Source organism: Electrophorus electricus, chromosome 3, assembly GCF_013358815.1.
Source record: "Electrophorus electricus isolate fEleEle1 chromosome 3, fEleEle1.pri, whole genome shotgun sequence".
NCBI lineage: Eukaryota > Metazoa > Chordata > Actinopteri > Gymnotiformes > Gymnotidae > Electrophorus > Electrophorus electricus.
The window spans coordinates 15,160,067-15,173,857 of NC_049537.1; the positions used below are offsets into that span (position 1 = coordinate 15,160,067).

At 43.3% G+C, this 13,791-nt stretch overlaps 1 protein-coding gene across 2 annotated transcripts in view; it reads right to left on the bottom strand.

Moving 5' to 3' along the window:
- Positions 1-7,814: 7,814 nt before the first annotated feature.
- pdzrn3b (PDZ domain containing RING finger 3b) overlaps positions 7,815-13,791 on the bottom strand; it is a 70,134-nt gene continuing 64,157 nt past the window's right edge. For both annotated transcript variants that reach the window (XM_026999616.2, XM_026999617.2), the window contains 6 exons: positions 13,570-13,657; positions 12,302-12,400; positions 11,507-11,569; positions 11,302-11,403; positions 11,012-11,128; positions 7,815-10,432 (listed from right to left, as the gene is read on the bottom strand). In XM_026999616.2, the coding sequence (XP_026855417.2) occupies positions 8,858-10,432; positions 11,012-11,128; positions 11,302-11,403; positions 11,507-11,569; positions 12,302-12,400; positions 13,570-13,657 (2,044 nt within the window). In that variant the 3' untranslated portion in view covers positions 7,815-8,857. The remainder of the gene's footprint in view (positions 10,433-11,011; positions 11,129-11,301; positions 11,404-11,506; positions 11,570-12,301; positions 12,401-13,569; positions 13,658-13,791) is intronic.

The window sequence follows — 13,791 nt, forward strand, 5'->3', positions numbered from 1 at the left end:
GGGAGTAATGACCTTATAAAGTGACATCACTGACAGATGACATAGATAATGCATTAATGATGGTGCAGTTCCTCGCTGCTTTATCTGCCATTCCAAAACCAGCCGAGGAATTCTCCACTTGGCTATGGATGGTATATGATCACCAACCCCATGAACAGATGTAGCACTTGGAGGCAATGAATGCTGGCCATCCATCAGTCTGTTCCGAAGACTGCCAGTGATGGATAAATCAAGCAAGGAGGCATGTCCCTTGATGAAAAGCAGTGTGCGTGGGGGGTGTGAAGGCAAATGTGATTCCTGTGATAATCGGAGCACTAGGGGCTGTAACGGCCAAACTCAGAGAATGGCTCCAACAGATACCAGGAACAACATCTCGGTCCAAAAGAGTGGAGTACAGGGAACAGCTACGATACTACGCAGGACTCACAGGCTCCCCATTCAACCTGAGGTTGAAGGAAAAACACTGCTCAGACAGCAAGTGGGGAATATCTATACATTATTAATATTTAATTTTAGGCATTAAATAGGCAACCAACAAAGGAGATCTGCTCCAAGGTAAAGTAATGGCCACATAAACAAGAGATGTGTTATAAACCAGAGAGAACAAATGAAAACAGAAACCGACTCAAAAAACAATATTTAGAGGAAAGATACATTTTTTTTTAATTGCACCAAACATTTCACATTACATTGTACAATTCCGATTTTAGTTCTGATCGAATTTGCCTAGCTTGACGGTTTACGTTAATGGCCTGTATGTCTGTAATGGGAACGGCAAGCATGCGCACATTGACAAGCAAACGGTCAACAACAACAAAAAGGGACATATTTGTGAAGTGACTCATGATGTTAAAACCGGAAACATGGACGTGCTGGTGGCTTAGGTATTGCATCAAATTTTGCTCTGATCCACTCGAGAAGGCATAAAAAGCCAGTCGTCTAGCGTTAGCTATTACCGTAGCTACTGTTACCATTGCTGTTGCTTTCCTTCATCGTTTTGGAGACGACAGCGAATAGGCAAAAAAAAGCACATGAAGTCCACTCTACCCGTTCTCATTCAAATCGCATGGCTATGAATCCGTTCTAGGACCACATACGAAAGAGACAAATCCGATTTGAAAAGATCGGATTTGTATGTCCACACAGCCCTGAAAAAAAAAAAAATCAGATTTGAGTCACGTGAACATAGCCAAAGTGAAAATTTCAAAAAGGTTATATCTTGTAAAATTTAAGAGAAAAAAAGTGATACGCTTACTTCCCTTTGCTCCTAAATTTAAAGAACCAGTCATGAACATAGAAAATGTATATATTGAAAAATGAAAGCTGAATAAGTTGATATCTGAAATTTTATTTTTTTTCTTTGTTTAGTGTGTGACTGAAAGATTATTCAACTGATTACAAGTTCTGTTTGAGTAAAAAAAACTGTTTTTGTTTAATGTCAGAACATTTTACAAGAAACATTTTGGCCAGCAAGCTTCATCTTATGTTTGGTTTCCTATGGAAATATGACTTTTGGATAGGAGTGTGCAATGATTAGGACTGTAACACCAAAGTTAGCTTAACCCCAGTTCCAACACAAGGGAGACACATTTGTTCAGACAAATATAGCTCAGTTGGTTAGAGACCATAAGCAACAGTCAATGAGGTGACAGCACAACATATTTAGAAGCTCACTTTTCATCTTACAGCATAGTGCGTTTAAGTTGGACTGCTTTGAGTAGTGATGGGACTATCCATTCATTAGAGTACTCAGACACTAGCTATCAGGCACAGGGTAATCAGGTACTGTTGTGTTAGGCATGTTGATTTATGCGGCACTATCAAACAAAATGACATTTCCTCTGACCTTTGCATTAACAAATGAAATGAAAGGATTGGTTATGTTGAAAGTACTTGTGTCATTTCACTTTTGACATGGCCACTCAATCTCATCTTGTACTTTGTTATGTTCAAATCACATAGTGTTTTAATACATGGCAAGTCTTTCCCATTTGCTCACTCAATCACACTAGCTCTCCCCCCCTTACCCACAGAAGAGCAGCAACTTGCATCAATATGGTCTCACGAGGAGTCCTCCATATTAAGGAATTACTGCCACCTCTAGTCATACTAATTTGTAAACTTTTGATGCTTTGAGATTTCATATTGTAATGGCTGAAATGATTTTGAATTAAAATTCAACATTAGCCACTAGTGTTGGTCCACATCTAGCTGGCTTCGGGCTGTTTCAAGCCACATAACACATCTGCAGAGAACTGAAGTGCCATTCAGTTTCTCAGACTTATGCTTGGTAATGACTGGAAATTATGGTGGGATGTTAGTTTGACAGATTTATCATAAAACCAGTGCCAGCTAAACAAATGAGAAGACAACTGGGATCCCCAATAGAATATATAGGATATTGCTAGCAAGCTAAACAAGGCATCATACCGCAAATAAAATTAAAATGCTCCCTCTATTTGAGGGAAAATGAGTGAAGTAACTTTCACTTTATATTCTAAACATATTCTAAATATTTAACTTAAGGCTGAATGGCTGTTTGCTTGTGTCCACACTCCATTTCATCTATTCTTAAACACTTCTTATTTTTCTCAACAATTTGTTCCCTCAAACACTGTTTGCCTTGCCATATACAAACTTTCCATGTCCAAAAGCACAAAACCCAGCACTCCAGAGCCCATCTCTGCAGGAGATCTGCCTTCCAAGTGGCACAAGGCTGCAGAAGCCTTTTTCAAACCCGGCTAAACCACCCCCAAATGTTCCACATAATGAGTCCAATTTACTGACTCCTCCGTGAAGATATTTTCACCTTATTCCATTCTGGGTTGATAGATCTATCCAAAGACCTTTTCCTGTTGTAGTAATATTAAACCAATTTCATGGCAAATGGAGATGGCAGTCCTGAGAGTTACAACACAAGAGAATTTGCTTAGCAAACAAAAGATGAGAACATGACAACACTGATGGAAAACACAATTACATATTCCAATCTTGGAGGAACAACAGTCCAGCACTGTTTAGTGTTGTCCCTGCTCAGACACACTTGATTCCAGTTACCAGTTGGTTAATATCCTTGGAAGCCCTCTTAGAGCAGGGAAACCAATGAACTCTGCTGGATTGTTGCCCTCCAGGACCAGAGTCAGGCATCTCCACATTAAACATTACCGTGACCATACACAAAAGTTTACTATGCTGTATTAGGAAACCAGTTAGCTAACTGCTAATGAGATGAAGTTATTAGCTAATTGCTAGAGAAGGTGAAGTTAAAGCATAGTGATTGTATTCCATCATTCAAACTTACTTAACACTTATATAACATTGCAGTGTTATATCGACTACTACATTGATTATTATATGGATGGCTCTTGTAATCTAAACAGACCATGTTTGAAGCTGGAGTTTGACGGAGGTTACAGTATCTTCTCCTGACCTTCTGCAGAGAACAGAAAGGCACCTGGAGGAAGTTGAGACACTTATAAATAAAAACAGAACAAACAAACAAAAAAATCCAATGTAAGGCCAGTACAGGCCTGGTCAGATCAATTCTTTCTGGAAATGCACCAAAAATCAATGGTACATGCTGCTGCTATTGTTTTGTATGGAATTTGTATAAGCTCTGTCGAAACAAATCATCAGGGACATCCTTTGTTAACTGCACAATGTTGAGCAATGATTATTTGATACTGATTACAGTTAAACAGCCCAACAGGGAAGGTCATGAGGAGGCATTCCTTAATCTTCTTTAATCGAAGCAAACCAACAGGAACCACAGTCAAAATCTTTAACTTTGGATGATTATTGTGGGAGGGAAACAGAGACAGAAAATATTAACATTTTACCATCTATTGTATGGGCCAGTGCATTAATGTACTGCATAAATGAGGATTTTTCCAGAGCTCACCCATTACTGATCATATCAGAAGTGCCAGTGCAAAATGTCTCCAAAGGTTTATAGTTTACAAGACTAATCTGTGCAAACACTTAGTTTCATGTTCTCTGTATTCAAAACAGATACCGACTGGTGTACTCACCTCTGTGTCTCCTGACTAACTAGACAGTGTCCCAACAGAGATAAAATATTAACAATTGAGCAGTTAGAAAATCTGCATGTCAAAATTGTCATTTTAGGCATGGATTGGATTGCGCTGGACTGATGTGTGCTCCCTACATTAAATCAAACTTTCAGTATCCCAGCCTCCTGCCTGTCAGCCTCCTGCCAGCTATTTCCAGCACTAGAGATATACAAATGTTTTAAAAGCAGTGAAAATTTGAAAGGTTTCTCCCCCTTCCTTTGGCATAATGGAGCACCTAATCTTCAAAGACAGGGCTGTCCATGTATTGAGCATTTTAATCAAATACTTAAAGGTCCTCACTTAGTAAATCAGAATGAACATGAGCCATTGGTTATATGATCCTACACTGTAAGATGACTGAACTGTTCCAGCGCAGAGAAACGCAGAAGTCACTATCGCACAGTATATTGAAATGCCAATGCTAAGAATTCATGGATAAGAAATGATGGACAGCTAGTAAGCTGACTATTAAATTGAATTGAGCACATTCTGCTTGTTATAGCCTTCGAATTATGTTAGAGGTTGCCTTTTATAACATTTAATCAAAGGGAAGTTCTCACCGTTACTCCTCTCTCCATAAATCTCCATTGCTTTGTGCCACCTTTTTCTGCATCAATGACCGATGTGGAAACACAGGCGGCACATTCAACATTCAATATGCTATGCTCATGAATCAGTTTGAGCTTTTTTTTTTTTTTTTCTGTTTTCCCAGAGAGTCTACTGTTTGCCCTTTGCACTTATAAAAGGGACTGGTTTTGGATGGGGTATGGCTCAGCAGAATTCCAGCAGTATTCTCCAGTGCACGGCTTGGCATGAAATGTCAATGTTTCAGTGTACCGACCAACCTTACAATTCGGCTTCGTTTTCAAAACCATGTATATGCGACTGTCATTCGGCAGTGTAACATAGACTGAGAAATTCATTCTTCAAACTTAATTAGGCACACCTATTCTAGCTGTAGGCTGCCATACTTTTTAATAGTAAACTGTAAGATGTAATCCCCCATCCTGGCACTACTTTTTTAGTCCCCCATCCTGGCACTACTTTCGGAGGTCAGCTGACTGACTGTCCTGGAGTCCTGTACCCTGTGTAAGTTGTGCCAAGCTTTATTGGCTGCTTTCAGTTATGTTTGGCCTGGTTTTGGTCCAATAGGAAGGTGTTTGCTGAATGCTTTTGATAAACATTTGTAATGCATATGCAATTACTGCTATGGTTTATGCAAACACTTATATGCATTTACATATACACGCACAAAATATCCAGACATCCTGACAGCCATAATGAAATAGGTGCATATACAATTTCATACTCAAATTTCAGCATGAAAACCTGATTAATTTGTACAGATTTTTATTTATTATTTATGTTCAAGAATCCTTGTTTGCGAGCCAGTAAATGTGCTGTTCTTCCGATCATGGTTTGAAACTAACAGATGTCTCTTATCTCACTGTTATTCTACACTGTAAATTAAAATATATTGCATAACGCCACCTTAATGTATCCAAATTTTGCAACAGCTCAGATCACAGAATTTACTGTTACTCTTAAAAAATCTGAAAGTGTCCTAAGATCAGAGCTCCTCAGTCCTGGCTTCTCGAGGGGTAATTTCTACAGGCATCCCTATCTCGGCTCTACCTAGGAGTCAGTGTGATGTCGTAGTGACCAATTAGCTAAATTTGTTGAATCAGTTGAATGTGATACAAATCCTGGACAGAGTTTGGATTGAGCATCAGGAGTTGAGATTTATAATCTTATTAAAAGCATGACATTATTATACAAGATATTTATGGTGATGGGAATCCTCATATACCCAGACCACCAGTATAATCAGGATATAATAATCCAAAGAATTAATGATCAAAGTATAAAAATGATAATCGTGTGATGGCTCCTTAAGGCTAATGTCAAGAACATTAACAGACTACAGAGATAGCTGTAGTGCTTCTGTCATTGGTGTTTCAGTTCGGCATTTAATACCATTTAACTTCCACACGAGGCTGACGTCATTAGGTTTTCACATGGTGAAATATCCGTTCCCACAAACTCCAGAGTTATCTTTTATTGATTCCTCAACTTAATGTGTTAATTCCAAGGACTTGATAAAGGTGTCCAAGGTCATTAATTCAGTTAAGGCTACATTGTTTTGATATGGGAATGCAAGTTGGACAATTGGAAACAAGAAATTCCCTGCAGGTGTTTCTAAGCACCCCTCCCACTCAACACAGTACAGCAAAAGAAGTTAGATTAATTTACAACTCAGCATAATTAGTTTAGTGAGAAAACAGAACGTTATTTTATGATGTGCAGCATAACCTGTAATTTTTAAATTCATGTTAAATAGAAACTGAGATATTATCAACAGCAATCTGGAACTCGACCCAAGTTTAGGATTTATGGTATTTTGAAATGGCACATGTCTTATTCCATTTATAGACTGTATATTTTAGGAAGAACTAGATATCCCATGTGTCTGCCAAAGACTTGTTCTTAAGCACATATAAGTGACTGCTGTAGTTTATTTTAATAATTTCTCATGATTGTGCTGTTGTTTTTAGAGAACATGATGTAGATTGCATTTTAGAGAACATGGTGTAGATTGTTTAATTGTGACCTTATTAGTATAACACACTCATGTCCCAGGACTGATGTATGGTGAAAATAACAATCCTAAAACAACAGAACTTACACCAACTGAAGTGAAAGACAAAGACCTTCCCAACAATATAGCCTGTCTGAGGAATGGAAGCCACATACAGCCCGGTAGCGTCTGGCTTTGTGTTTAGGGCTGAGCATGTGCCAGGAAACCCAGGTGCCGTGCTTATCGGTCAAAAGCCAGTTTGCTTCTATTCTTTTGCTGTGGCATTGAGACAAATGAGATGAGCTCACAGCCTGACAGCAGGGGGAGGGGACGTTGCCTGTCCCGCTCAGTTCAATTTTTATGAAAATAAAACTGGGGGGCGACAAACCTGATTGCGAGATGAAACGTAATCTCCAGCTGCGTTGGGAGCGAGGGCCATTTCACAATTGATTGCAGAGGAGACTCTGTTTGTCTTGCATGGTGTGTTATCGCCTGTTAAAGGGCTTTCTTTGTGTGTGTGTGTGTGTGTGTGTGTGAGAAGGTATCAACCCTGTAAAAGAGCAATCAATTCTGTACCAACAAAGTAGAGTTTGAGACTATGTCCATCTTGTGTCTCCTATTAGAATAACCACTCCTTTAATCATTCAAATGCACGCACATATATATATATATATATATATATATATATATATATATATAAATATAAAAATATAAATATATATATATATATATATATATAAATATAAATTGTGTGTTTGTGCATATATGTATTTCATGTCTTGCTTGACAGTGTACAGAATTTGCACTGTTTTAGGCAATATTGCATAGAAAAAGGCTAAAACCAACCACCAAGCATTTCTTGGGAACACTGAGGACATTTTTGCATGCAGCTGTAAAGAACAGCTCAGAGCAGCTGCAGGAATTTCAAGAGATGACCAGGCCACATGTCTGTTGGGCGACCCAGGAACACAGGAACAGGGACAGCTGTGCGGAAACAGCCGGTGCCAGGTCACTTACTGAAGAGTGAAGCACTCATTCGGGTGTGGAACAAGATGTTGTTCTAACCGACAGTACAGCGGTTAAAATGAGGTTCTCCGACATTTTTTTTTCTTTATTTCAAAAATGGGTATTTCTTAAACCAGCAACTCAGCCAGCAAAGTTAATCAAATATAAAACAATAATTTATTATTTCTCTCATTTTACAGGACATCAGATTGTGTTGCTAACTAAGGATTTGTTAAACTGTGTTATTTTGCTTTAATACGTGGTGTCCTATACAAAAGGCTTTTTGACTACATTGGAATTTAAATTATGACTGATTTTTAAAGCCATTTTGTATACATGAGATATATATACAAATTATGAATGTATTTTAAAGGATCTGTCAGCTCAGCTGTTATGTAAACAAACAACTGAAGCTTCAAAACATGTTTCTTCAAGATACTGGGTCTTGTATTTCTTGTCTGGGAATACAAGGGGAAGCGCAAACATCTAATTTATTATATCCGAATAATAGTGCAAAGAGCACCAAAAATCACAGAATGTACCTATTAACACCACAAATTTACAGTTCAGAACTTGCTCTCAGAAGATACACAACTCACTGTTAGCTTGACCTATTGAACAGCTGAAACACACAATAGCTGTTTATAGTAAAACTTTCATGAAAGCAGCACCCTTTCTTTGAACTCTGCAAAAGAAAGTTGTTTTGTAAAAGTAAAAATGTCTTCTTGAAGTACTGTGTTGACCATGATGCTTAATACTTTGTTTTAATTTTAATAAGTTTTAATAAAATGTATGTTTTAATAAAATGTATGCATGATGAGTAAAATACTGATAAACATGAACAAATAACAATGGTTGTTTACTTATGGCAAGTGGTCTTTGCACTGTTCAGAAATCTTTCACAAGTCCTAAATATTACGAAACAGTTCCTTTAACATGTTACTCAAAAAAAAAAAAGCAAGCGCAACTATAAAGCTATAAGGAGTGTATGAACCATTTGGGTCATTTTCCTAAACACCGCTTGCTAGTTCAACTCCAAGACACTAATCGTACCTTCTCTCAACTGCCAAATGCAAAAGTTCCTTCAGACGAGGCACTCCCATGTCCTTATTTACAAAGGTTGCCACATTGAACGAGGCAGGATACTCTACCCCAATCGGTAGTGTCCTATGTACAGCAGCCACACCCACCAGGGGTGCACTCACACTGTGGTCACCGACAGCAACGAGTTGTACACCCGCGCACCGTCTGGCGAGCGCGTGCCGTGCGTGAGAAGCTCCTGAATGGTCATCCAGTTGTCGAAGATTTTCTTGTTGCGTTTTTTCATCATCTTTTTGTGGCTCAGTTCGATGATGTTGAGCTCCTTCTTGTCATCAGCAGCGACAGCAGTAGCAGTGGGGGAGGCGGCGCCCTGCTCCCGCAGGCAGTCCATGCGGCTCTGCTTCATGAACTCGCGCCGCTGCCGCTGCTCCTTAGCCCTCACGGCGTGCTGCTTGCGCTCCTCTTTGCTCCAGTAGCGGCCCATCTTCAGCTCGCTGGCGGCGTCGTCGTCTGTTGTCATGCCGCCGCTGCGCTCCTCGCGAATGCGCAGGGCACGTTCCTTCAGCAGCCGGTCGCGCACGGGCCGCTTGGTGATGTAACGCGTGCCGTCGCTGCGGATCTTCACCTTCCACTCCATCTTGGGCGCCGGGTCGGCGGGCGAGGACGGGTCCCGGCACATGCTAGCTAGGCTCATCTGGCTCTGCGCGTATTCCACGGCCGACTTTTGCTGGATCAGCTGCATGTAGCTTTGGTAGTGCTGGGCGTGCGCTGGGATGTGGGCGTGCTTGTAGGGCGAGTGGGGCGGGCCGAGGCGGGCAGACTTGCGCTCCTTGGACTCGGGCTGGGGCCCGGCGTCGGGCTCGTCGGCACGTGGCGGGTGGCCCCGTGAGGAGCCAGGGGCCTCCTGCACAGGTGACAGCAGGGGCTTCAAGCTCCGTCCGGCGAGGCCCGGCGTGGTGGCTCCCGTGGCACCTTCTGCCAGTGCCTCGCTGGCCCGGCGCAGGGAGTTGTCGGGCGAGAGCTCGAGGGTGAGTGGCGTGCTGCGGCAGCTCTCGCCTGTATTGTAGGCGCTGGAGCTGTCCTTGTCCGACTTCTCGGGCAGCTCGCTGATGTCCGCCAGCTCATGGCGGCGCGCGTCCACGCTGGTGTTGTAGTTCCTGAAAGCTCCGTTGTGCAGCATCCACGGCTGCTCCCGGCACTGCTCACGGAGCTGCTGCTGCATGCGGTGTGCCCGCACGATGCTCAGGCACTCCAGCTCGATGCAGCGCAGCTCCTCGTTCAGCAGCTCCAGCTCCTTGTCTACGCCCTCCTCGCCCACCACGCCTGGCCCATGCCTGCTGACTATGCTGAGGCCGGGCCAGCTCAGGCCCTGGTGGGCCCCGCCCCCGCCCTCGCTCCTCACCTGGCACTTGAGCTCCAGCAGCTCGCGGAAACGCTCGCACTCGTCGGCGGGGAAATCGCCCACAAATTCGCCGTCGCCGTAGTCGGCGGAGACAAAGGACTCGCTGCTGAAAGGCAGGTCGCTGCTGCCCAGCGTGTCCTGGCTGTATGCCAAGCGGCGCCGGCTGCCCAGTGTGGTGGAGGCGCTGGTCTGGTCGTCGCCCAGGTTCTCCTGCTCTGAGCTCTCATCGTTGCGCGTGCTCTCGTCTGTACGGCCCACGCCGCTGTCCTTCTCGTGCCGCTGCGAGTGTAGCGTGGCCGTGTCCGTTGTAACGCCGTCCTCCTCGTGCTTCTTCTGCCCACGACCAACCGAGATACACGTTCCGGAGACAACCGAGAGGAAAATGAGAAAAACAGCATTCTGAACGATTACACTGTCTGTGCATCTGCCTGTTTGAGCATGCTTTTGAGCTGCTAAAAGGTGCTGCTTGTGTTTGATTGTGGGACAGATGAGTGTGAATTGCCTAGTTATGTACGTGACCCAACAGACATTCTGTACACTTGATTTAGCATTGCTCTGAATTGATAGGACGGGAAAAACTAAGCCGTCATTTAACATCCAATTAGATGGCTGTGGTTTTGCTGGGAGCCGACAGCGATCGGTCCCAATGACAGGACGCAACCTTTGCAGCCAGCTGCTCCACTTGAGGGCTCTCTGACACCCAAAGGCAATACTGGATGGTAAAGAATTCATTCGAAAATCATAAGTCCTGCCTAGAGTGTTGCACTTGCTCAGCATATGAGTGACAAGGACATTTAACAGTACGACTGACTGAGCCCCCAGGTGACTAACTGACAGACGTGGGGACTGTGTGATGGACTGCGATGCCTTTTGCCAGCCTGTGGCGAGCGTCTCTGGGATGGATGGCTTTACCTGTTGGAGCATGCTGGCTGTGAACTGCATGGCCTGATGGTGCTGCTGTTCCAGCATGTCCATGTGCAGGTCATCCAGGAAATCGTTCCTGTCATCATCCAGCCATCCCTCGTCGAGCTGCACAGAAGGAGCCCAAGCTGCCAATCTCAGCCCATCATCCTAACAAGTCGCGGGTTGCGGCTGTCTGAAGCTTGCGATCACGCTAATGACTTCAAAAGCATTTGTGGGATCTGTCGAACTTCATGCCTTTAATATGAAGAAGTTGTGATGGCAGGCTCTGGCTTTGTTACCTGTATCTCAGGTCGAGCCACTAGCAGGCAAACGTTCTGGTTCTCCTCACTCGTGAGCAGGGCCACCGCCTCCTCCCGATTCTGCACCTCTATACCATTGATCTGAATGGCGAACAGGGAGACAGCTTTTACTGCGGGCCCAAAGTCATGATGCGCCAGACGTGTGAAACGCAGGGCTCTAGTCCTGCTCCAGCACGGAACAAACCTGGATGATCCGGTCCCCCTCCCTGATGCGGCCGTCTCTCGCAGCAATGCTGTTTGGATCAATCTGTCAGAGGAGTGAAATGGGTCACGGCACAGCAATGAGCAACTGACCATATAATAATTTTTTTCTAATTATATGGCTTTGCTATGAAGCATAAATTCATTTCACTATGAAATGGATTAAATGCTCTACCCACTCTACATGCCATATAATTATTCTAATATATAAAAATATGAATTATGTATAAAATATTATTTAGATAATTATAAAAAACCTTTTGATATTTTCTCATTTTTATTCAGTCAAAACACTATGGTTATTAATTTATTTATTTATTCAATGGCTAAACACATTGAAGACATGCTGAATATTTTCTCTAACATAATGATCATAATCTCTAACATATGGCACAATTTCCAGAGTAGACTGTAACAGTACACAAATAAATCTCTCATCAGTTAATTTTCCATCTCTAATTCAAAGAGATGCTGGTAGCTATGGGCAATAATGCAATAACAAATGGTGCACTGTATAAATAGCTTCCATTATTTTCCCAACGTCAGTCTCCAAATACAATATCAAGGAGATTTACTAGAGAGATAGACACAGAGATGGATAGTTATAGAGGGAGGACCAGAAAGGCAGACGGAGAAATGGAGGGAGGGAACGAGAGAGATGGCGTGAGATACTACAATTTCCTCATGACAGATCCACTAGATTTTGAAGAAGCCCCCATCCCCCATTAACATAAATGTAAATTTGTTGTTTGCCCCACAATGTAATTCGAGTGCCTACCTCGCTGACGTAAATCCCGGTTTCATCTTCATCGTCGGTCCTGTAGCACACAGTCAAGCCCAGCTTGTCCTGGATATTGGTCCTGTACAAATCCACCTCCTGCAAAAATGGAACAACACTTACATACCCGCTACGGTTCTACCCAGCATGTGGCCCCTGCAGTGACGAGATCTGCACCGGTGCAGTCTGGGAACTTTATGCACATTGTGCAGCAGAGAGATAAACCTCGACACTGCCGCACAGACAAGCCCTCTGATCAGCCTGTCTGGCCTTTTCATTGGAGGCGTGTGAAGGTGCACGTTTCTCAGGGTGACGGCTATCGTAGGGCCAGCCCTCCTTCATCCGTTGTCAGCACCTGTAATCTTTAAGATACGGATGCAGACTGATTTTCCCATTGGGGGGGGGGGGGGGGGGTCAACTGTGGCTTTGGGGGGCCTGGGAGATAATGCCAGAACAGTCTACTGCCTAAATCGGCTCTCGTCTAAACTAGAGGTTATTAATCAGTCCCCCCCACCCCCAATTTTTTGTTTTTAAATCACAGGCCTTTATTTTTTGTTGGGTGTGGGTGAAGGAGCTTTGTTCTGGCCCTCTTCTTCTCACTGAGCTCTGTCTTTGTGGCCCTGCGGTGGCGGCTCCTGGACCCTCCTAGGGGCCAACAAAGGGTCAGAGAAGATCTGCATGTTGAGCATCTGTCCCAACCCCTGAATTTCACTGCTTCAATAACACATTTGCACACCCACTGACCCTTATTTTGCCCATCTCTTTCTCACACTCTCATTACGACATAATCTAACGGCCAGCGATGTACGCCATCAGATCAATCATCCACCGTCTCTCCCTTCCACCAATCTAATTATGCTCCTTCCATGATCCACTTTGGTCGTATGGGCTCTGAGACCTATTAGTCAATGACACTGGTAAAATTAATGACACCGCGGTCCGGCGTCTGCTCGAGGTGACAGCCCTAGCGAAACTCCTTTCTGCCTTTTCAGCACTTCAGTTCGTCTTTCAAGTGGACAGGGGTTTGTCAGTAGAGCAGATGCATCACAAGGAGCGTGTATGGAGGACACCCTTTCAATGTCACCGGACTGGAGACGGACAGATTTTGAGCAGGCGGTAGAAGTAGATCTTTCAGAGAAATGCAGTGAAATGAGAGTGAGGGAATGAGAAAAAAGATAGAGAGAGCGATAGAGAGACAACCAGGCAGGGACAGAGGAAAACTAACAAAGAATATGTTGGTCACATTTGAGTGTGTAGATCTGTGTTACCTCATATTCAAGCTCCTCTCTTTCCATATCTTGCTGTATGCCCTCTAGAAAGTCATTCGGATCAAAGTACTCATGCCCAGGAGAGTGCCTATGAAAATAGTATTGTAGGTGTAAAGATAGAGAAAGGTCAAGTTCACCTGGCTAATAACCCCTTCTCTTAAAGCTTTAGAGGACCTTTGTTATGATTAATATGTTCCCTTTACAACACCTGGTTACAAACGT